The sequence below is a fragment of the Ammospiza caudacuta genome, chromosome 1 (assembly GCF_027887145.1).
Source record: "Ammospiza caudacuta isolate bAmmCau1 chromosome 1, bAmmCau1.pri, whole genome shotgun sequence".
NCBI classification, from domain to species: Eukaryota; Metazoa; Chordata; class Aves; order Passeriformes; family Passerellidae; genus Ammospiza; species Ammospiza caudacuta.
Window position 1 is genome coordinate 105,890,432 of NC_080593.1, and position 23,549 is coordinate 105,913,980.

Consider the following 23,549-nt stretch of genomic DNA (forward strand, 5'->3'; position numbering starts at 1 on the left):
TCAGGTACAGCTGAAATGGGGAAGTAGCAGCCCCTTGTGGCAGGCAGAGAGTTAGCTTTGTTGAATTCAAAAGTTGCTCAACAAAGTAATCCCAGAAAACCTAGCAGTGAAATTTTTAGTCAGAACCTGAAGGAATTTTTAGTCAGAACCTGAAGGAAACAATTTAAGAAGTTAATTTTCTTTATTGTAGAGTAAGTTCTGTTTCATTCTGGAGGAACTGTAGCCTTGACAAGAATAAATTTGGTATCTAAAGAGGCCCTGGTAAATCCACACTTAAACTTTCTCCTTGCTGTGGTTTGATCAAGTCAGTGCTTTCTCTATGCCAGTTTCTTTACTGAACTTGTAAATAAGCTCCTATGAAAATTCTTTTGCAGGGAAATTTGCTAATATGGTGAAACATGTTTTATGTTGCTACAATACTTGTTTAAGTTATTTTCTGGTTTCCCTGTGTGACGAGAACTTGTACCATGAGTACAAATTTAATGTTTAGAATGGAATAACGCAAACAGGTGGAGTGAAAGGATTGACTAGACTTTTGTTTTTCAGATAAGCAAGAAGGAAAAACTGGAACATTGCAGAACAGCTACCATTACTCCATCAGAGAAGACTCATTTTAGGGTTATCCTCAGCTCTGATGAAGTTGAAGATGACGATGATGTGAAAGATGCTGTCTGTACAGTACTGAAACCTGAGCCAAGAACTCATCCGCTCCTAAAGCAGATGGATGTTAAAGACTCTCTTGCTTCTGCAATCATAGAACCTCAACTTCCATTGCCAATGGATGGTGATCATCAGTCCAGAATATTGATGGATCCTTTACCAGAAACAAAACCAACAGCAAAAACTGACTCTCCTTCAAAAAAGAAAGGTATGGAATAAAGCTCTTGATTCTTACCCTCAGTGTGATCTACCAAACTTGAGGTCATAGTGGAAAAAGTATAAATGTCCCTCTTTAGTTTTTCCTATTTAAAATTTTATGTGATTAAAATTATAATGAAACTGTGGAACTTAAAAATCATACAAATAAGTGTGAACCTTCCATGATTATATTTGTATTTAACATGTCTGGGTAACTTCATCTTAGTAATCTTAATTGTTAAAATTAACAGGAGTGCACAAGCGAAGTCATCACCAAGGCCCTGATGATATTTACTTGGATGACCTAAAGGCTTTGGAACCTGAAGTTGCAGCACTCTACTTTCCTAAAAGGTAATTTTGAAGTAAAATGCTGCAAATCTGGGTAATTCTGTAGTTGCACGACTTGCATATCATTACATATATTATTTATGTGCCAGTTCTGATAAAAAGAATTGGCCTTCAGGTTTTTAGGCTTTTGTGAAGTACTGAGTACTTACCTCATTGTGAAAATTCTAATTTGACAAGAAACACATTGAAAGATCACATGGGAGGTGACTACTTTGTGTTTTCCTCTTTGTGTAACCTGTTTGCTCTGCAGACATAAGTACATTTAAACTGCTTTTGTACCAGTGCTCTTGTTCAGCCATATTGTAAACTTTTCAGTGGATCAAACTAGTGACTCCAGCCTTAAATGACAATGTGATTTTATTTTTTTAAGGTAATTTTTCTTTTATATTGTACATTCTGCAACAGACAGCATTCTAAAAACACTAAAAGCAGTGCTCTTTTTTCCTTTTTCTTACTTTACAACTTTGTGGTAAAGATTGAGGAGCACAGTATTATTCTGCAGAAGTAGAATACAGAGAATGTTTTTCTCATTTAGATCCAGTTTAGGCAAGAAATGCAATTATTGCCAAATTGAGGGTGGATGTTAGGAGAACTGGAAACAGTCTGCCAATATTTATGAAGGATTGGTGTGGGTGTGTGTTTCTGGGTTTCTTCTTAGGTTTTTTTTAAATTTATATTGTGAAATGATGTAAAAAATTCAAAGGCAAGATTTTTTGGGGGGAGTAATCATATAGTGTGTTCTGTAACCTAAGATCTACATTTTTTTGCAAGTAAAATACTTTTGACTTTCCTTTAGTGATTCTGATCCTGGCTTCAGGCAGTGGACAGAGTCAGATACCCTTTCTGGTTCCCAGTCGCCACAGTCAGTGGGAAGTGCTGCTGCTGATAGTGGTACAGAGTGCATGTCTGATTCTGCTATGGACTTGCCTGATGTTACACTTTCACTTTGTGGAGGTCTCAATGAAAATGGAGAGATTTCTAAAGGTATGTGAAAGACTAAAATATAAAGAGGAATAGAGACCAGGCGGCTAAACAAATGAGGTGGCTTGCATGATCAGATTTCCTCCTTACAAAACTTTGGCTTATTAATTATGCTCATGTTGAAAAAGGGGATAGAAAGTCTTTAATTTTTCTAAAATTCTCAAGCATTTGCCAAGCAGATATAGCAGAATTGAACCTCATATTAATAAAGGCCACTCGATATCTTGAGAAGCTTTCTGTCTCCTTTTTTGTACTATATAATATTTATCTGACCAACTACATTGGTTTCTGGTTGACAGTCCTTGCTTAGTCCTATGTAAATCTTAACAATTCATCTTCTTTCCAATTGCCTGACAATTTTTCTTATTTTTCATTTTTTTTTTCAAAACCCCTTTGTGTTGGACTATGTTTTCTGATCTACTTCTATGCTAAATGATTGTTAACCTCTAGTTTTTTCTTAGCTGATTTTTTTCTCTTAATACTTTGGTCTATTTACTGTTGAAGTTTATGTATTTTTGAAGGAGCTTTTAGGAGCATGAAATCTTTATGGACATATACTGCAGTGTTTTAACATTACTTTTTTAAATGGTCATTCAGTCTCTAATACTTTAAGTGACATTTAGGTGCTTATTAATAAAGACTCAGGACTGTACTTGTGGTAACATTGTAGAAATACTGGATTTGATTGGAAAGAAGGATGTCTTGGTTGCAGGGATCTTATGGTGAATCATGGATTTCTGCAAACACATATAGAAACTAGTTGTGAAAAGGCTTCTTAGTGATAGTTGTAGTTTTCCAAACCTGAAAAGCTGGCATCACCCTTCCCCCTTTCATCTAGCGTAGTATGTAAACCCCTTACCTGCAGTCATAATTTTGGAAGAAAATTTGCCTGGACAAGCATGGCTTTCTTTCTCCTTTGAACTGAATTAGTTCCTCCTCATCCTTCCTCTTCTTATTTCTTAATGCTCTTTACTGTGACTGTTGAAGTGATTCAAGGCTTCTTCTGTAGGGAGGAGGCAGTCACAGGTAGGCCTTGACAAGTAGGCCTCAATTAGCACATCTTTAGTGATGCTGCAGGATCAGCACTCTGAAATGACAGAAAGGGTTTTCCTAGATGTAAACTAATCAGATGTCTTGGGATTTTATGTTATTACTTTCTAATTAAAATCTCTTTCTATTGCAGAAAAATTCATGGAACATATTATTACTTATCATGAATTTGCTGAAAATCCTGGACTCATAGACAATCCTAATTTGGTAATACGGATTTATAACAGGTAAATTCTCAGTGTCTTGTAATGAGGTCATAGCAAATCCCATTTCAGATCTGGTCTCTGAAGTGAGCATGTTTCTCAGCTTCCATTGCAGTTTGTGTGTGAATCTGTTTGAACCAAAGATTTGCATTAAATTTAGCTTTAGCTTAAGTGAGATTTTTTTCTGTAATTGCCACTAATATTGAATTGTATAATAAAATTACTCTGCTTGCAGAAAATGTTATTGTTAGTGGTTGGCAGCAAATACATGTTTTTTGAACACAAGGGCAAACTTTTCATGCTGATATTTATTGATCTGTAGATTTTGTAATATCTTATGAATAATATGTTTTAAAACAGGTATTATAACTGGGCATTGGCTGCTCCAATGATTCTGAGTTTGCAGGTGTTTCAGAAGAGTTTACCTAAGGTAAATAGATAAATGCATATTTTCTTTGAAAATTTTGTATGTAGTAACACTTGATTATTTCTTTTTCTATACTAATTAAAAACATGTCTAATTTTTCAGGCTACTGTTGAGTCTTGGGTCAAAGAAAAGATGCCAAAGAAGTCTGGAAGGTGGTGGTTCTGGCGCAAGAAAGAAAGCATGACTAAGCAGGTGGCTGAGACCTGTTGGGATTTTTTTTTCTGTTAGATGTTGAAAGATAAAAAAATAGTTATTTGTCAGAAGTGCCTCAAAACATTACTCATATAGCTCAGTGTCACTGATAGCCAGCTCATCCAGCAGCAGCTGTAGCTGCATCTGTTTATTTAGCCCCAAATACTGCTTCATTGCTTGGTGCTTTAGTTGCATCAACAAAATTTATTGTATCTGCCTGTTGCGCATTATTCTTAAAATTCTTTCTTCTAAGCCATAAGCAGTTATCAGAGCTACTCTTCAGTCACTGCAGTATGTTTTAGGAATGTACACACAAATAAGTAAGTAGGTGCTGCACTGCATAATACTTAAGCTGAGACGCCCCATTTTAGACTAAATTAAGCTTTCTGAACCTTGAGTATGGGCCCTCAATTTACTTCCCCACAAAAAAAATGTGATTTATAAGCTCAAAGGTTGACAGCTCCTTTTAATGCTAAATTCATCATGTTAAACTAGCAGTTCCCGATTTCTGGCACACAGAGTTTTGTTTCCTGAAATAAGAAAAAGCTTTAATAGAGGATTTCTTCATAAGCATCCTTTTTTAAAATAACTTTTAGAAATTATTATGTAGAATGGTAATTCTGAGACTTAATATAGTTTATGTACTAATTTGGTAGCTGTTTTTAACTTGGATTTGTTTAAAATGCCTAAAATGTCAATATATTCTTTATTATCATGTTGCTTCAGATACCAGAAGCAAAAGAGGGGAAAACCGAGACGCAAAGAGCAAATGAACTGCCAGCAACTATGAAAGAGCAAGTTAATAGTAGGTGTGTTCCTGTCTGAAGACTTATCTGTGGACTGAATAGTGCCTTTTTCCTTTTTTTCTTTTTTCTTTTTTTGAATGAAGAAATCAGTAGTAATGTACTGTGGGAAAAAACATGTAAGCTACTGAAGAGGAACCAGATGTGTATAGCAAACAACTCAGCAAAATAATGTGACAGCAAACATTGTAGGAACTACAAACACACTACAATTAATTCCTAAATGCTGTTGTGTTTATTTCTTAAATCATAACAGAAGTGACAGAAAAATACATACATGGTACCTTTATCAATAGGCCACCGCTCTGTAAATACAGTGATATTGTTTCTGATACACTTTGTAATACTTTTTTTTCTCTTGTAAAGGCCTAATATTGTATTAATAATTTGAACCATGTGGAATTTTTTGTAACATTAAATAATTGAAACAATAAAATAGTATTCATTACAGTTCACATGTTGCCCAAGTTGTGGTAGACAGCTATGATTGCTTAAAAGCACAAAACTCTCCCATTCTAGGGTATTTATTATGCATGTGCATATTCCTGCATGATTTTGCAAAGGTACTTGTAAATGTTGGTTTCTTAAAAGTTTAAAGAACTAAATATATTGTGATTTAATACTTCAGAGAAACTAAATGCTGCTTTTAATCCTGAAATCTCTAATGAGCAGGAAAATAAGTCTGTGAATAACCTTAAAGGTGAGCTACTCCACTAACACCCACAGTTTAAATGCCATAGTAACTGAGGCAGCTTTGTTTAAAAATGAAGCCCTGCTACCCATTCAGTGTCCCTTTTCATCTGCAGTTTCCCTAATTCATCAGCACAGTATTAGTGACCACCTGACACTGTCTCTCTACTAAACCCATTGTGTGTGGAGCCAGCTGGAATACTCATGTTTAGAGCTCCACCAGTACTAGCATTCCAAGTTTTACTTGCTTACTGGCATGTACTGGCTTTATGTGGGCATTCATTAGACCTTAGACTTCCTTAGTTTGTGCAGCAAATCCTCAGCAGAAATTACTCTGGCAAAAGCATCTTACTCTGTTAAAGAAGGATTTCATGTAGCTTACATTTATTCTGGTTGATGTCACGTTAGGCCTCCAGAGGATGATTCTTCTAGTGATGAAGCATCCCAGGAGTTGAAGGAATCCCTGAAAATGGATTCTGCTCCAGCAGAGCATCCACCCCATGGGAACGTTCCATCTTATAAGAAGTCGCTTAGACTGTCTTCAGACCAGATAGTAAGTGGCATACCTGTCTTGTGCATAGGATGATTCAAAATCCTTTAAAAAAATTTCTTTAAAAAGAAATTTAACGTGTATTCCTGTGCAAGGGATTCCTGTGCAGCTGCAGGGAATTTCTGATTTTTTTTTTCTGTTTTTTTTTTTTTTTAAGAATCTGTTTGGATTAAGAAATAGTAATTTCTTATTAAGTTCTATAATCAAACTACTATGTTAAGATGTTGCCAGAAAAGTGCCATTGTTTGCTTCTGCAGTTTGGATATCCTGGGATCTGCACATCTGTGTGAATTTAAATTGGTGTGCAGTTTATTCACGTGGTCTAACTTAACTTAAAAGTTAGTTCTGCAACTGTCTAAATGTATGATTTTTATCAGAGAAGAATTTTGAGGAAAGCATCCACTAAGTAAAAAATACTGTTGTGTCCCATGGCAAACTGGGAGTTCAGTTTGACAGTGCTGCAAGTCTGCTGTAGTGCAGGAATTAAAGTGGCAGAGGGTGAAATACTGTGAAATACTGAATTACTGCTGCTGTAAGGAGTACAAGAACTGTGGACATACACATGTAACCAGGCTGCAACAGACTTGGACAGCAGAACTGTGCCTGTGTTAAACCATGGTTCACTTTCTGATGAGTTAATCAAGATAGACAAAGAAGACTATATGAGCCATTTTGTGCAGCTCATTTATGATTCCAAAATCATAAAAATTCTAAAGGTCGGGCAACTTACATTTTCATTTTCTTTTGTTCTACAGGCAAAGTTGAAGCTCAGAGATGGCCCTAATGATGTTGTATTTAGTATTACAACCCAGTACCAAGGGACTTGCCGTTGTGCAGGAACAATATACCTCTGGAACTGGAATGATAAAATCATCATATCAGACATTGATGGAACAATCACCAAGTAAGTATCTTAGGGGATTTTCTTTCTTTGTTTTTTTTTTTTTTTTTAATCTTGCTTTATTGATCCTGTCCTGTTTTCCAAAACAAGGTAAAGAAGCTTTATTTAAGACAGCTATTAAAGAATGTTTGTTAATAACATTGCTTTTTATTTTAATTTGTACTTGCCTTTGAAGTAGACCAGAAAATATATTTTAAAAGAATAATGCCAAGATGATAACATTTACTGTGTGATTGTTCCCTCTATTCGACGACTTCTTCAGCCATGGGTTAACTTGGAAACTGACTTGTATTGTATGACCCCACTAATTGCTCAGTCTGGACTGTTTATTAATTCTCTTTTTAAATAGTTAGGACCTTCAGAAATATTTCTGTAAATATTCTTTCTAAATTGTATGTTCATTAGTGGTTGTCCTTAACAAAACTCATATACCACGTGTCATGTACCTTTGATTCTCCTTTTAGGTCTGATGCTTTGGGGCATATCCTCCCTCAGTTTGGCAAGGACTGGACTCATCAGGGCATTGCAAAACTCTATCATTCCATAAACGAGTGAGTATGCAGTCTATGAAACAAGTAGGATTTTCTGGAATATGGGAATTAATGTATAAGTAATTGGATAGTTGTTAAAAATTACTCAGTTTATTAAAATTAACTGGTCGAAATGCTGGAGTGAACAACTTGTGTCATACACAAATGAAACTAAGCTCTTCCCACAGATCTATACTTTTACAGGAATGCAAGCCACCACTTTTACTAGCTCCCTTCTCAGACAAATAGTGTCCTTCCAATGCATTAGTGTTTTCTGGTTTAATGAATTTGCTTCCAAAGTCAGGTGAATGCTCCTTAGGTTAGATTTTATGTTGTGGAACAACTTATTTCAAATACAGTGATGCCAGAAATAAAACTTGCTAACTGAGGATGACCAACTGTTAGAAACTTCAGAATTAAATTAAAATAATCAACTTTTTGTCTTTGTTTTTTAGTAGTCTTTTTTCCACAAAAATATTTGGGGTCTTAGGATGTATTGTTGGCCTTCATGTGGCCCCTTGTGCTTCATGGGAGGTAACATGAATGTTACTGTTTTGTTAGGTTTTGTTTGGGTGGCTTTGTTGGGTGTTTTTGTTTATTCAGTGCATAACAGAAGAGCAGTTCTGGAATTATTTGCCAAATTGAATCAAGTCTTTGAAAATGCACATAAACACTCAAGCCTTTTGTGCATGCAGTAACTGTATACAAATCTGTGGAACAGATGAACAGATGAACATACAAAGTCTGCAGGAAGAATTTAGGGGCTTAATGAATGCTTGTTGTTATCCATCGTTCACTCTGCACTGCAAATTCTGCCAACAACGTGAAAAAGACAGGAGATCTGGCACCCATTATTTTGTGATGCAGATAATTTAAATAATTGCTGTCATCCTACAGCTGGGCTGAAAGAAGCTGAATAAAACCGGTGTGGCACTTATTTAAATACTGTCTAGTCTACCTAATTGTGTCCTCTGACTTTTACCATCCCTATTATGTTTGCACTTCCTGTTTCTCAGTTTTGATTAAGTTGTGTATTTAAACTACTACATGCCTTGCAGATTCTTTTAACAATAGAAAAGTCTTTTCCTTGTGTGTGTGCAGAGCTCTGCAGCAATTCAGTACCTAAACTGGTGCCTCTGGACGTTGCTATAATTGTATACTTCCCTTTGCAAAGAAACTTCAGCAGGAATATGAACTAAGCTGGTAATTTATTTTCTAGAAATGGCTACAAGTTCCTGTACTGTTCTGCCCGTGCCATTGGGATGGCAGATATCACCAGAGGATACCTGCACTGGGTGAATGACAAAGGAACAATTCTCCCCAGGGGCCCTCTCATGCTGTCCCCCAGCAGTTTGTTTTCTGCCTTTCATAGGTAAGCCTGTGGGAGTTCCTGTGTCAGTTCCCTCCCCATTTCTGAGAAAGAGAAGATTAAAAGTATTTGGCATTACAGCTGTAACAAAACATTCCACTCTGGACTACATTTGCTACTGAGACTTGATGTTCCTCTAGTGATCATTTTAAAACTCTGTTTTGTCTGAATTTCACATGTATACTTCTGTTCCTGTGGGCATGTTAGAAATGGCTACAAAACACAACATACCAGTCCAAGAAGAACTCATTTTCCCTTCTCTTTATTCATCTAGTCCATGACTGATGACTCTTAGGTTCTGTTTATATCAGTACATTTTTGTCTTTTTCAAGTATATCTTCAAGGTTTGCATTGCATTGTTACCACACAAGATAGGAAGAAAAGAAAAAAAAATCTGGGGAATATAGGCTGTAATGTGAAAGGATCTTGTGGTGTTGGGATTGCTCCATATACAGCTGCTTTAAAAAAAGTGTGGAGTTTAGGTATGGTTCAACCAAGTTGATCTTTTGGACCAGCCATAATCTGCTTATTCTTGGTGGGAGGAGCTAGTAATGGACAGGTGTTTGGGGTTGGTTGTTTGTGGAGGGGATTTTGTCTAAGTTTTGTTGGGCTTTTTTGTTTATTTTTTTTTATTTTGTCACGAGTAGCAATGACAGCAACTTCCATTAATGTAATGGGCTTTACGCACTTCTGTCAGAGATAGGAGTTGTAACAAGCACTCTTATGTGTAGTTGATTAGATCTTCTGATTCAGATAGTCAGCTACAGAAAAGCAGTTCACAGCTGCATTCACAGCTGGGAATTCCATTTCCATTCATACTTAGCCTATGCACAGTATTCATCTGTTTTTTTTACTGTAGGTGTTGGAAAAGAGGGAATGTGTGATTGTTTCTTGTATTGTTCTTGGAGAGCTACTTAGCACTGTCTCTATAACTACCAGTGCTAGCAACAGGAAGCAATGAGAATATAAATACCAGATAAATGGGGAAAGGAGGATACCTTTTATCAAATCATGATTTAGAGTTTGACTGTTGAAATTTTATTTTAGGGAAGTCATAGAAAAGAAGCCTGAGAAGTTCAAAATCGAATGTTTGAATGATATCAAGAATTTGTTTGCTCCCAGCAAACAGCCTTTTTATGCTGCTTTTGGAAACAGGCCCAATGTAAGTGCCCCTTTCTAACTGAATGGTTAAAATGCATGTACTTGAGAAGCAAAACAAACAGGCTTTTCTTTTTGTGTTTATGAAAATTTGAATATGGAAATGGGACACTGCTACTTTTATGGGTTTGGTAGGGAAAAGCCACATGCAGATACCTTAAGTAAAAGTTGCTACAACTGCTTATATGAGAAAGGTTACAAAGATGCCTTAAAACTCTCACTTTAATAAATATGTGCCACCTTTCTGAATTCTTTTAAAGTATTTTTGACTGCTTTGTGACCTAAGGGCATTAATTCAGTGCTTTACAGTCTTGAATCCCTTTTCTGTTTGTATGGTTCCTCTATTTTCTCTGCAGTTCAGTGCTTCTGTAATTAAGTGAGAGAGGCGTATTGTAAGAAGAATATTGTCACAGGGAGTGGTGTGGTGTAGACTTTGTGCATGTTTGTGGTCCTAGGCTTGGGCACAAGAATTAAGTGTTTGGGGGCAGGGGAAATACTTTTTTATAGTGTGTGTATATTTTGGGGGTTGGGTTTTTTTACTGTTGTTCGAGGGCTTTTTTTTAAGGGGCAGTTTTACTGTAGCCTTTTTGGATCAGCTTTTCTCTCTCCATTGATAAATTGCTTGTTACCACATTCAATAAGAAAATGTTGAAGCATGTACTTGTATTTGTGCTTTTGCAGGATGTATATGCCTACATGCAAGTGGGAGTTCCCGACTGCAGAATATTTACTGTGAATCCAAAGGGTGAACTGATCCAAGAACAGACTAAGGGAAACAAGTCTTCGTAAGACCATTTTTGTTATTTCAGCTAAACAAAGTGTTTAGAAATGGGATTATTAAATAATTGCATTTATGACTGTGATCTCCTTTTACATGTGAAATGTGGAAAACCTTATTTGCTGGGAACTTAGAGCTTTTGATACTTGAATGAAACTTTTCAAAATGACAATTGGAAAAACAGAGTTGAAAATCACTTTTCTGGTAGTGGGGCCTTATTTGACTGGAACTTTCTGGTCTGGACTTCTAAAGCTGCTTTTGACTACAGCTGAACAGTAACTAGACTGTTAAATAATGGTCTTTCTTCTCCTTTAATACAGGTATTACAGACTAAGCGAGCTTGTGGAATATGTGTTCCCATTGATTAATAAAGAACAGAATTCTGCATTTCCATGCCCAGAATTCAGCTCTTTTTGCTACTGGAGGGAGCCTCTTCCTGACCTTAACATGGATGACCTGGCCTGAAAAGTACTTCTCACCAGGAGATGGAATTTCATATTGAGCTACTCAACTTCAGTTTAATGTGAAGAACTTTCTTAATGAGGATGCTAATTTATATATTGGTACTGTAAGTCTTACTAAAGAAATCACTTTAATTTCATTGGTTTAAAACAAAGAAAATGCAAAGCTACTGTCTTTTTTTTTTTTTTTTTTTTGTGGGAGGGTTTGTTGGTTTTTGTGTTTGTTTGTTTATTGTTTGTTAATGTATACCTGTTCTATGGCACTTGAGATTGGCCTGTCATTGATGGTCATGGTACCCAAGTGCTTCAGGGCAACTAAATACTGAGGTAAAATATGACTTTGCATTTTCATTAATACAGACCTTATTGTAAACACAGATTATTCTTTTTATGTTGTCTTAAGTATATTTTCTAAAATGAAGCCAAAAAGTGTATGGAAACTGCCAAATAGAATGTCAGACCTATTTATGAAAAATGTGGTTTAATGTTCAGATGGGCATTTAGGCCATTTTTGAAAGGAGCCAGAGCCTAAGACCACTGTGCTCTTTCTCAGCTAGAATACAGAAAATGTACAGACAGACCTTGCTAGCCTGGCAGATTCTGAAGACATAAAATTCCTCTTTAAATGTAAATATGCCTTTTGTTACATGTACAAGACTGGGCTTATACAAACGACACTCGAACTAACTCTGCTTATTACTTTTTTTTTTTTTACACACAATGTTAAAACTATTTCATGAGCTTGTTAAAATGAAAGTTGTCTTCAGACACTTGTATGGCTTTTGTTATTTTCAGGCTGTGCTGTGTCATGTTAAATTTTCATCAAGAAAAATCTTGGAACATTTCTGTAAGAGTTGGGGAACTGGCATTTTTATTTCCTTTTTCAGCACAGATATAATGTGTATTTGTGTGTATGCTGTGTAGGCCAGTAAAATGTGTATGTATAGGTTATATTCAGGGAATTGCAATACTAAAAAATAATTATGTATTTAATTTTTTAATTGCCTACTGCAGGTCTTTCCAGACTTCTGTATTGCAGGTTTTCAGTAGCTGGAAGAAAATGCAACTCAGTAGTGAGGTTCCAGCTGTGAGAATGGTTAAATGCTGCAGAGCAGAATAAAACTTTTTTTTTCCTTTTTTTTTTTTCCTTTTTTTTTTTCTTTTTAAGAAGTTTTGGGTTATTTGCAAACATCATGCTGGTCATTCCTCAGGTTCCAGTCAGAGCCTGTGAACAAATTACATTCCAGTTCTGGTGTTTATCAGCTATAAAAGCAGCTAATTGACTTTCTCCAAAAGTACTTAAAGGCAAAGGTGGCTGCTTTTTAAGTTGAATTAGTGCATTTAACTTCTTTTGGACAAAACTATGTGAGAATATATCATTCCACCAGCCCAAAGGGCTTAAGGACTACAGTCATTTAAACACCAGATCACTTGGTTTTGCTACCTGCAAAAGCAGACATTTAGAGGATTTTACACCCCTCCAGGAGTATTTTTTCCTCCATTGTCAGGCTGTCCTAACCCTCAGTTCTGATTTAACATCAGCTAACTCTGGACAATTGGTGAACTGCTCATGGGGGGCATTTATAAATCACTGTATAAATGAAATTACTTCCCCCCCACAATTATAAAATTCTTGTGTATTTCTGCATTTATAAAACACTGGATAATGAGTGGAGGCAAGCAAAATCAACCTGGAATCTCTTTCAAGCAGGAGAAGGAGAGTGGTATAAAAAAAACTTACCTGTCACGGTGTGTCATGCATGTCAGTGAATTGAAAGGCATCCTCATTTTTGTACTGTGAGAACAACTTCTGTGGTTCTTGGTCACCAGTCTACTCAGTCTTTAAGTAGAGAGTTGAATCCTGTGGATTCAACTCAAAGGATATTTTACTACTTTTTTCTTGTATTTTTTTTTCAATGTCAGAAGCTTGCAAACATCATTCCATGTATTTTTTCCCCTTTTTTTACGTTTTATCCCATAGATTTCATTAGAAACTAAAATTTTCATGATCACCAAGTGCTTTGAATATCAATGGGATTTGAGCTTTTAAGTCACTTAAATACTTTAAAATTAATAAATAAGAATCCATACATAATAAAGTATTTTAATTACAAGATTAAATATTATATCTAAAGATTCTATTTTGCATAAAGGAAGTGAAGCAGCCTTTCCTCAAACAGTCTTTGTGGCTGTCAAAATTTGCTTTACCATGCTTAAGTCTACTCTTGGTAGCCCTGGTATTACACAGCTTTTCTAAAAATTAAAGCACTTCACGAAACCATGATGAGTTCCCAAATGGGACAGATTGTTACCATGGTTTGGCTGTGTCCTTTTGGATTGATATTCTTTTTTCACTTTTTTTTCCCCCTTCAATTCCCTTCAACTTTTCAGACTGTTGTAAAGATAAGCTGTGTATTTCAAGGTGGGGTCTTGAGTAAATGAGAAGTGTGGAAAAAAATAGTATCAGGTATATTTCCAAATACATGTACTTTCAGCTGGTATGAACATGGGGGTTGTGTGAGTTTTGTTGAGAGCTCCTCATTCTGCTAGCATGTCACTTTGCATTGTAGGAGTGTCCAAAAGGTTGCTTAATTAAAAAAACAGATTGGTTTTTCTCTGTAACAGCTACAGTTTAATATTTGTTTTTTGATAAAACGTAAATGTTGATGAGTCTTTCTGATACGAGTAGGGCAGGGGGTTTGGTTTTTCTAACTCTGGCTTGTATTTGAAGCTTTTCAGATTGTTTGTTAACCCCATTTAGGGACAGAATATGGGGCCTGTTGCTGTGTACCTGTGTTCTCGGGGCTGCTGGGCACTTTACTGACTCTAGAGCAGACATCTTGTTGCTATCAAGCTGTGGGCTTGTGCCACAACATGAACGTGGAGGGGGTAAATAAGAATTATGTGTTAGCTTGACCTTTGTTACCTTAGTGGAGAGAAGTGGCCTGAAACGAATGTTTGAGAACAAGTTGTGCTATACTGGGTGTAAAATTAGCGCAAGCTACATCATTCTTTCTGTGAAAGAGGAACTTCTAAGTGTGCCTGGCTGTGGGCACACACACACCCCTGTTGTTAAGACTGTGTTGTTGAAGATGCAGATCCTCTTAGCATTGGAAGCCCTCAAAGGCTGAGCCAATGACACCTGTCTGGGAGTAAATAAGGAACATTGCAATTCAAAACTTGTTAGTGACTTGGACATTACCCGTTTGTATAATGATTTAAAGATCAGCAGTTTAAATGGTATGCATTTCTGGATTTAATTTTTTAAATTTCTTTACTGTACCAAGCATGTTTGTACTTCAGAAGATTGGGCTTTCATTCCCAACAGTGTACAAGTGCATGTGCAATCCTGGCTCATGTCTTCTTAACTTTCTGTCATCGGTATATGCCTTCCAAAACCCTTTTTTTTTTCTTTTCAACTGGAAAAGTTTTAACACTTGTGTCAACTCCATTATGGGACTTCTGAAGCAAACTCTGAATCCGTTTATGGTAAACGTGAAAGAGATGAGATTTCATGTTAATATTTCATGCAAGTCTTCTAGAAAATGCTGTCATATGGATGAGTTGTTTAAATGACTGTAATGCAAATTCCTTGTGAAACATCACAGATAGAGAATTTGAGATGCCTTTAAAGTGTCACTTTTGTCTGAAGAAATTTTAAGTTCCAGAGTTAAAATTTGCTAAATAGAGAGGAATTGTTTGGGACTTTTTTACAGTGTTAATTACTTCCAGATGAAAGTTAAAATGTTGGTTTATTTTGAGGGTGGGAAAACTCTCTTCAGTCATTTGTTTCATTTTTATCTTGAAGATGTGGAATACTTGATTATTAAGCAACCCAATCACTAATAAGGTAGTGTGTTTAAAATGTCAAATCTGTGATCATACCAATACAGTGGTTTTTGTTGAGACTGGACTGTCTTGGGTACAGCAACCCACACTTCAGTGCAATGTTTATTGGTGTTCGGAACAATGTTATCACAATAAAAACAGACTTAAAGTGAAATTCCTCTTTACTTTGTATTTGGTAATTCCTTTATTGTACTGCTGAATGACTAAACATGGGACTGTTAAAATTGTGTTTATGTTCAGCATAGAATTCAAGTTGGTCTTCTCAGGATACAGTATATTTGCTTTCTTTCAGGCTTGATTTACTTTTTTCAGAGTATTTATACAGCTGATAAAAAAATAGCTGTCATCAAGCTTAACTTGTGTGCCAGTACCAGTACTGGGTTACAACTATAATAAAAAGCAAACATGCACTTGGTAATATAAAATATCAGGTATCAGAGGCACGACTTGGGAATCTACAAGCTGCTTTGAATAAAAAGTTGTAAGTGCTGTTTGAGCTCTTGTAAATCTGCCCTAATTTGGAGTTTTATCCTATTTCAATCAAAGTTAACTTTTCCCTTTCAAGGCAAAGAGTATTGTCTTCCATAGCAGTTGTTAAATCACTTGAAGCAAATATTGTGAGGCAGTCTTGGAAAAGGGGCCTCAAGCTTTCATTAGAAATTAATTTTCCTGGTCTCTTGCTGCACTTGGTAAATGCAACCACCTAGCAGCCTACATAGAAAACCTGACTGTTCAGTCAATTATGATGGATCTGCATGAAAAGGTCAGTGATGCTGTGCCTCTTGGACCTTCTGTGGTGTCACTGGTGTTACTGCTGGTGTTCTGTCACCTCCTGTGCTCCTGCCAGGTTTCCCCATGACTCTGCTGACACGCTGCACTCGTTCCTCCCACCAGTCTGCTCGCTGCCCATCCTTCACACCTGGGTCCCACTGCATCCTTGGTGCTGCAGTGAGTGACTCTGCCACTGCAAGCAGCACAAGGGTGGTGTGTCCTATGTATGCCAAATGTTTGGATCTGTTGCAAAAACTTTTCTGAGCTGGCATTGTTTCTCCTGTGTCCATCTTACTGTAATGCATTCCTACTAGGTGGTCTTGTTCTTGGTGGATGGATTTTTCTGTCTTGGAGCAGCTGGTTTCAATGTGTAAAGAACAGAATCACTGTTTCTAGGAGCAGAACGCTGTGCCTGGAGTTGTGTCATGCAGTTGGTGCACAGAGGACCCGCAGCCCTGCACTGTTTTGGTGTGCATGCTCCCCCTTGGTGCCAGCTGGGCTCTCATGCCAGCGGTGAGCTGAGCACAGAGCCAGCTCAGCAGGGTTTTCTGGGCACATGTCCCCTGTGCTGTGTGCTCAGAGCTTTCACTGTTGGGCACAGCAAGGGTTTGCCAGGGTCTTCTGCCTGGCAGGGATGGCCACTCCTGTGCAATGTGTTTCCTAAGCAGTGCCCTGCTGCTTTTGCTCCTTTCCCTTGCCTTAAATTAATCAAACCCCCACTAGTGTTTCTGTCACACTTGAGCACTGGTACACTTCCTGTTCTTTCTGGTCATATCTTTTAGCCAACCTTTCCCTGCCCTCTCTTTAATTCACCTTCCTACCCTGCTGGCCTCTAATCTTACATTTCCCACTTCTGATGATAGTTCCTGTGTACCTGCTCTGGTGATCACAAGCAACAGCATGAGCTGCTCAGCCTAGAACTGGCTGAAGGGCAGGGCTCAAAGGGTTGTGGTGAAAGGGAAAGGGACTGCTGCTGCCTGGTGATGGGTGGACCAGTGGTGCTCCTCAAGGCTCAATTCCAGGGCCAGTTCTGTTCAATATATTTATCAGTGGGCTGGATGCAGGAGCTGAATGCACCATTTGCAAGTTTGCTGACAATGCCAAACTGGGAGATGCTGTTCACTCATGAGGGACAAGGCCTTGCAGAGAGCTGGATCCTATCCATCCTGTCCTAGATGGATATGAGTGCTCAGCAGCTCTGCTCTGCAGTGCTGTCGTGGTTTAGGAGTGGTATTCCCCAATTTTGTATTCCCACTGAAATACCCAGACCACTGAGCTTTCTCACCCCTCCTCCAGCTCCCTCTCTTCCCCTGGGGAGGGCTGGAAATGACAGCTGGAGGCACACAGAGCTAAAGATCACAGGTTGCAATAAGAACAATTTACTAGAAACAGCAGTGGAATAAGGAACAGTAACAACAGTGATAGGAACAGAGCATACAATTCATATCCAGTTGCTCACCCCTGCTGCAAAACTTAACCCTGTCCAAGCCAGAACCAGGACAAATGCAAAGATCAGTGATTGGTAAAAATGAACAAAGTCCAAACAACTAACAACCCCCAGAGATCCCCAAACTACAGCATTTATGGAAGCTCCTGTGTGTAAGGCAGCCAGGTGCACTCCCCACATGGCATTGGACGCTTCCTTTTCCCTGGAGCCACCCTGGATTCCCCATGCTCTTGAACTTGAAGCTGCTTTGATGCACCACAAAGAAGGGGATCCTGCCAGGGCCATGGGAAGGGCTGGCTGCCCACACTCTCAGTCACTGGGGAACACCCCATGCCAGCAGGATAGATGGAGGCGAGTGCAGCCCAGGAGGGGTCTGACAGTGTTTAAGAGGCATTAAAGGCAAAGAGCAATGCCTTTAACCAACATGCTTTAGCTTTTGTCCAGCACTGAATCGGTCAGGTACTTGGAATAGGTGATGGTTGTAGGTCCCTTGCAACTGAAATTCCATCTTTGCCAGGAATTAGGGCAATTAGTGACTGAGCAACTGAGATGGACAAGAGCTGTGTTGGCAGAACTTCTATGTACTACAGAGTCTATGTAACACAGTGCTTGACACTGAAAACTCATTTTAAATCTACATGCAAGCTTGACTGAGAAGGCAGAAACTGCAATTCTAAAGGTGGTGGAGAAGAGAACAAAATTTTTGGCTTACAGTGCTGCTGTTTTCCCTGGAAAGCAAAAGAGCATCAAGGCATTACACAAGAGGTAGGCTTTATTTGGACATATCTGCAGTTGTTTTCTGTCACACACTTTCTTCGTGTTCCTGGATATTTCTCTCCCCCTTTGAGATTATTTTTATTTATGCATTAATATATGTGTAGACATGCATACCTAAATCATACTTTGAAATGCCCTGTTCTTTTTGCTGAAAAATGTTAGTAATGTTCCTTTTTTCACAATCAAGACAATGAAATAAATGCCAAAACCTGGTTATGCAGTAACATGTTACAAGGTGTTGTTTGAAATCTCCCATATACAAAAAATTGGCAGGGCTGCTGTTCTGCATCCCAAGTCTGCAGGGCACATTGCAAAAAGGTTATGTTGGCTGCAGCACAAGTCTGTCTTGTGATGACAGGAGACTGCCCCCAGGTATTCCTGGTAGCTGGATGATTTGAACTCTGTGCCATTATGCAGGAGCAACCAGCAGCTGACCTGTACCTGCTGAGAAAGTCTCAGTGGAGCGCAGATTCCTCCCATCTCCAAGCTGAGACCGTAAATACATTTCTAGTTTTAGTGAAAGAGACCCATGGCCACTTCTGGGCTGTAATACAAGGACTTAGCCAATCAGCAAACAATCACTTCCAAATGCCTGCTGTATTCTCAGGAAAGAGTTCAATCCAGATTTGAATCTCCTGATTGTAGTTGGGGAACTCTTCACCTTGCATTCTTAGCACATTTTAAAGTTGCATGGGGTGGTGATGGGCATGCTGTTTCATATGCTTTCCACCTACAGCTTGCTTGACTATTTTTAATTTTTCTTGTTGGGCCAGCTGGTTTCATCAAACCAACTGGAGGCTCAGTGACACTGCACAAAGTTGGTGCAACTAGCCTGGTGTACACTGAAAGGAAATGTGATAGAGTACCACAGAAAGTCCTCATAGCTTTAAGTGTTCTCAAAGTGGGCAGTAGAAAAATGTCTTTGCTGTCTCCAGAGGTCTTAATAGCAAATTAAAATAATGAGGTGGGATTTTTTTTACACTTTTTGCAGTGAAAAATGGTATTCCTGCTTTGCTGCAGTCTTTCCTGGGGATATGACTGATTTATATGTCACATTGGGGTTTTAGGACACGCTTGCCACGTTTGGCCAGAGGCAAGTGTCTCTGCCTGTCAGCATGCTGGCTTGGCTTCAGATGTTCTGGCTGCTAAAGCCCTGCCTCTGGGAACTCACCTGTCTCACAAGTGATGCTGCCCTGGAGACTGATCTGGTTTGGATTTTTGCAGTCCCTAGGAACCACAGGGCCTTGTGACTGGCTGAGGGACTGTCAGACACACATCTGCCTGCAGAGCTTTGCCTGGTAGAAGATGAGTTTCTTCTTTCTGAGTTTCTTCCTCTTTTGACATCAAATTAGAGCACTGGGCCCAACAGATACTGTGTTGTCTAAGAGTCTTGCAATTCTCATGTACTGCATTACTGAACTACCTACAAAGCAGCTCTAAAAGGTAGCACTGTCATCTGTGAGACAGGCACCAGTCCTATCTTAGAGCTCCCACCTACTGGATTTTTTTTAAGGCTTTCTCAGTTCACAGATGCTTCCTATTTGAGCCTTGTGGATTCTCCTGGATGTAGCAGTCAAATCATAAACCCACAGTGAGATATGCTCCTTTCAGTGCAGGTCTTTCCTTGTGCTGCTGCTGATTCTCACCAGATGTAAATGCTCTGTCAGCAAGCTCAGGTATTCTGGAGCAGAGCTCTTGCTCCTTCCCTTGAAGCTGGGCTGCTCTGTGTGGAGCCAACCCTTGTCAGGCCTATGAATGCATTTGTGCCCAAGTCTCTTCCAGCTCTTGCATTATTAATATTTAATCCAAGCACTGACTGGAGCAGACACAAACTCAGGTTCCATTCTCCCTTTGCCTGTTGATGGGCTGCATCCCTGTGGTCTTCCCAGCTGGGTGAATATTCCACCTTGTAAAGCTCCAGGAAAATAACCTAATTAGGAGGAACCAAACCACCTACCCTGATTACAGCAATTACCAAGGAAGTGCAAATTAAGGTCAAATCCCTCTCAACGAAGGTGGGAATCTTAGATAGAGGTTCCTTGTAAAAGGACATAGCTTTACCCATCCACACAGCTCGAGATGAATGGGAAGCTTTCCCTCAAAAGTCCAAAAGTGTCCTCAAAATAAGGTGCTGGGGTTGTGCCCTGCTGTGACACAGTTTAGGGAATGCCCTACAGCAGTGTACAAGTACCAGTTACGCTGCATTTTGATGCTTAAACTGTCCCAGCACAGGCAGCAGCAGATCCTGGGTTTAAAGGGAAACTTTCTGGTGGAAGATGGCCCTGTCCCATCAGCAGAACTGGGCTTGTGAAGATCTGTGGGTTGGATTTAGGAATCTCCTGGAGCAGTTAGACAATAATTAAATGATAGATAATGATTAAATAATTGATTTGCAACTCTCAGCACTAAACTTGTGCTGCTGATTCTTAAAAATTTCTCACTTGGGGGGGAGGTGGAACAAAAAGTTTATGTTTGGCAGCTAGGTCTCCCTAAGCACTCAGCTCATTTTGTTTGTTTCCATGAGTCATTTTTAGAAAAGGCAACAATAATCTTGAGTCATACATAGTCTGGAGCCAGCTTCTTAGAGAACACAGCTTTCTGGAGGAGAGTGAAAAATATCCTGAAAGGAAAAGTGCTTCTCTGCCTTTTGTACGTAACAAGAAATTATGTTTTTAAAGCAAAAAAAAAGCGTATTATATGCCTGGCTTTTGAAAACACAGAAAACAACCCTTCCTGTCTGTCCCTACCATTCTGAGCCCTAGGAAGGCATGGGACAGAAAGGACAAAAGAAAGCTGAACCCCCCTTGAATGAGCATGCAGTTGCTGACTGCGTGCAAATGCTCAGGTCCAGAAACACAGGCAGGGAAACGGGATGGAGGCGGCTCCTTCCATCAGTGCAAATTCACTGTACATCTTTGGCTGCTGCTCTGTCAGAAACAGCCTTCCAACGACAAACACAGCCTGCTCCAGCTCCTGCTTACCTCTAACACCGTCATTTCTGGAAATCAGGTGTCAAGAGATCTTCCCAAATCAGGTGCTTTAAAACTCCACCCACAGTTTCCTTCCCGTGCTCACAAGTGCCCCAGTGCAACCCTAGCTGCACCAGGACTGACTCAGAGGTCCCCTGTGGACAGAAGGGTTTTTTTTGCCTGCTCTTCTTAAAGCAATTCAGCTTCCAGGATGTGATAGTTTGTTGTGGGAAGGCCCCAACTCATTGCCTGGAAACACAGTTATTAGGGAGTATCTGTTCCAAAACGAAGTAACAAAAGCACAAGTCTTCATCTGATCTCTTCAGATTGGAAGAGCTTCAGCTAAATACAATGTACTGCTTTACAGTGCAGGGAGTTCTTCCCCCACCTTAAAAAGTTGTTTGTTCTGAGGCTACAAACAGCTGTTCTGCATTTGCAATAAGGAAAATACACTACACAAACCACTATGATAAATACAGCTCTATGTGGCATGAACAGACTACTAAAAAGGTCAGCTGATATAAAGAATGTACAGGTGACAAATATATGTACATGTGAAAAATGAATATACAGTCCTGCTCTCAGTTAAACATGGCTGAGTTTCTTTTCAGCCATGGAAGTGATTAAAATGCTAACTCCTAAGAGCCAAAGCATCATTTTTATTATCTCCACTGAGAAGTGGCTAGTGTGCAAAATAAAATACTGCTGCCTCAGATGCGCTTACCTGTTTAAGCTAAGAAGGCTGCTTGATCCATGTAAACAGATGCTGAGTGTTAAAACAAACCTCACTTGAAAGCACTGATGCAGGAGGCTACCACAACAACTCTGGCAGAGGGTTGGTTTGTGCATTTGACTATATTGACTAATAACATTATTTTCCTTTATTAACCATTTTTTCTTTGATTTGTCTTATGCACCAAAAACTTTCTTTCTAATGCAAACACTTCTGGACTGCCAGAAGCAGGCCCTGTAAAATTTTTAAAATTTTTCAAAATCACCACTCTTCTAGCTAAGCAAAGTTGATTTTGATTTTTCTGACCTGTTTTATTAATTTTCAGCAGCAAGCTTTAATCTCAAGAGTGTCATGAATAACCAATCATCTTTTTTACTCCATAAATAGACAATAACTGTTCTGAATCCTTCAGTAGTAGCAACTGCACGTTGCGTTCATATATAACATATTCCCAGCAGAAAGCTGAGGCAAGTTTCTCCCTGTGCTGCTGCTTCCACCTGACTGAGTCACCCACCTTGTCTCCTAGCACAGTGTTTGGCCCTTAAAGGCAAAAAAGAAAACTGATGCAGGTGAATATCATTTTGCTTTGCACCACCACAGTTTGCAATTGCACTGAACAAACTGATTATGCCAATGCACATTACTAAATAATACAAGGAATAAAAAGTCGTCAACCATATCCACTACAATTTCACTTTCTTGGCTCTGCTTGACTGAAAACATGAAAATAGCTGACCACAACTGTAAACTTGAGCAGAGATGTAAACTTTGATACACTAGGGACAATTTGAAAAACTAGGGAATAGCTGGAGCACAGTGCAGAAGTATCTACTGGGAACATACTTGTTGTTTAAACAGTTGTTCTGCTTGTACAAGGGCTTGGGAAGGAGTTCATTTAGCTACAGAAATATGTCTTTGGAGCTACCTCTGTTAACAAGGGACAAGGAAAGTGTTTCCCCACAGACTATAAACCCATCACTGAAATCAAATATATAAACGGAATATATTAAAGCTTTGAATTTTATTACACTTAATTTCTTCTGAATATCTTACCCTTCTCCCCTGTTCAAGGTAAACCTAAACATGAGAAATGGAAGGATAAAGGAGAACTCCACTAAACGTGGAGTACATTTCATCTGAGTCTGTGTAGGCCAGTTTGCCTCCCGTTACGACGACGTTCACTTCATCTCCTGCTTTGAGGTGAAGAACAAGGTGGAACGTCCCAGGACCACCACAGGTCTGTTTCCCCGAGTAGGGTTTGTGATACTCCAGCAGTTCCCTTCTGTAGCCAGCGGTGTGGAGCTGAGCCACGCTGGCGTTGGAGACGGACAGCACCGCTTCCACGTACTCGTCCCTCTCCGGGGCCAGCACGGCCGTGATCAGGTAGCGCCCTTCGTACGGCGATGTGAAAATGCCTGCAGAACAGAGAGAGCCTGCACTGCCCACAGCCACTCAACACAGGGACACCTGACTGCCCTGAGCACAGTGACAGACATAAAGCCACGTGGGTCACCCACTGCTTTGTGCAGGCAACGAGGTCAGCCTGGGCAGGCGACCAACTGATCGGAGTCACGAAGGTGAAGGCACAACTTGCACTCTGTGCTTGAGAAGGAGGCGGCTCCCAGTTAGGGACCTTGGAGAGGCAATATGAGAACCTCTCCCTCTCCCCGTGACCCAGCCACGGTGAAGTGGCTGAGTAAGGAA

The 23,549-nt window shown here is 39.2% G+C and overlaps 2 protein-coding genes across 6 annotated transcripts in view; one reads left to right on the forward strand and one right to left on the reverse strand.

Moving 5' to 3' along the window:
* Positions 1 to 15,312, forward strand: part of LPIN2 (lipin 2) — a 43,887-nt gene extending 28,575 nt beyond the window's left edge. For 3 of the 5 annotated variants that reach the window (XM_058820206.1, XM_058820215.1, XM_058820198.1), the window contains 14 exons: positions 547 to 868; positions 1,110 to 1,209; positions 2,003 to 2,190; positions 3,371 to 3,464; positions 3,801 to 3,870; positions 3,970 to 4,059; positions 4,786 to 4,868; positions 5,961 to 6,105; positions 6,858 to 7,006; positions 7,468 to 7,554; positions 8,753 to 8,905; positions 9,950 to 10,064; positions 10,742 to 10,845; positions 11,159 to 15,312. In XM_058820206.1, the coding sequence (XP_058676189.1) occupies positions 547 to 868; positions 1,110 to 1,209; positions 2,003 to 2,190; positions 3,371 to 3,464; positions 3,801 to 3,870; positions 3,970 to 4,059; positions 4,786 to 4,868; positions 5,961 to 6,105; positions 6,858 to 7,006; positions 7,468 to 7,554; positions 8,753 to 8,905; positions 9,950 to 10,064; positions 10,742 to 10,845; positions 11,159 to 11,303 (1,845 nt within the window). In that variant the 3' untranslated portion in view covers positions 11,304 to 15,312. Of the gene's footprint in view, positions 1 to 546; positions 869 to 1,109; positions 1,210 to 2,002; positions 2,191 to 3,370; positions 3,465 to 3,800; positions 3,871 to 3,969; positions 4,060 to 4,785; positions 4,869 to 5,960; positions 6,106 to 6,857; positions 7,007 to 7,467; positions 7,555 to 8,752; positions 8,906 to 9,949; positions 10,065 to 10,741; positions 10,850 to 11,158 lie in introns of those variants that run through there. The other 2 variants (XM_058820232.1, XM_058820224.1) reach the window with 2 other exon arrangements.
* A 1,670-nt stretch (positions 15,313 to 16,982) lies between these two features.
* EMILIN2 (elastin microfibril interfacer 2) overlaps positions 16,983 to 23,549 on the reverse strand; it is a 37,257-nt gene continuing 30,690 nt past the window's right edge. The window contains exon 8 of the mRNA XM_058811301.1: positions 16,983 to 23,260. Coding sequence (XP_058667284.1) covers positions 22,923 to 23,260 — 338 coding nt within the window. The 3' untranslated portion in view covers positions 16,983 to 22,922. The remainder of the gene's footprint in view (positions 23,261 to 23,549) is intronic.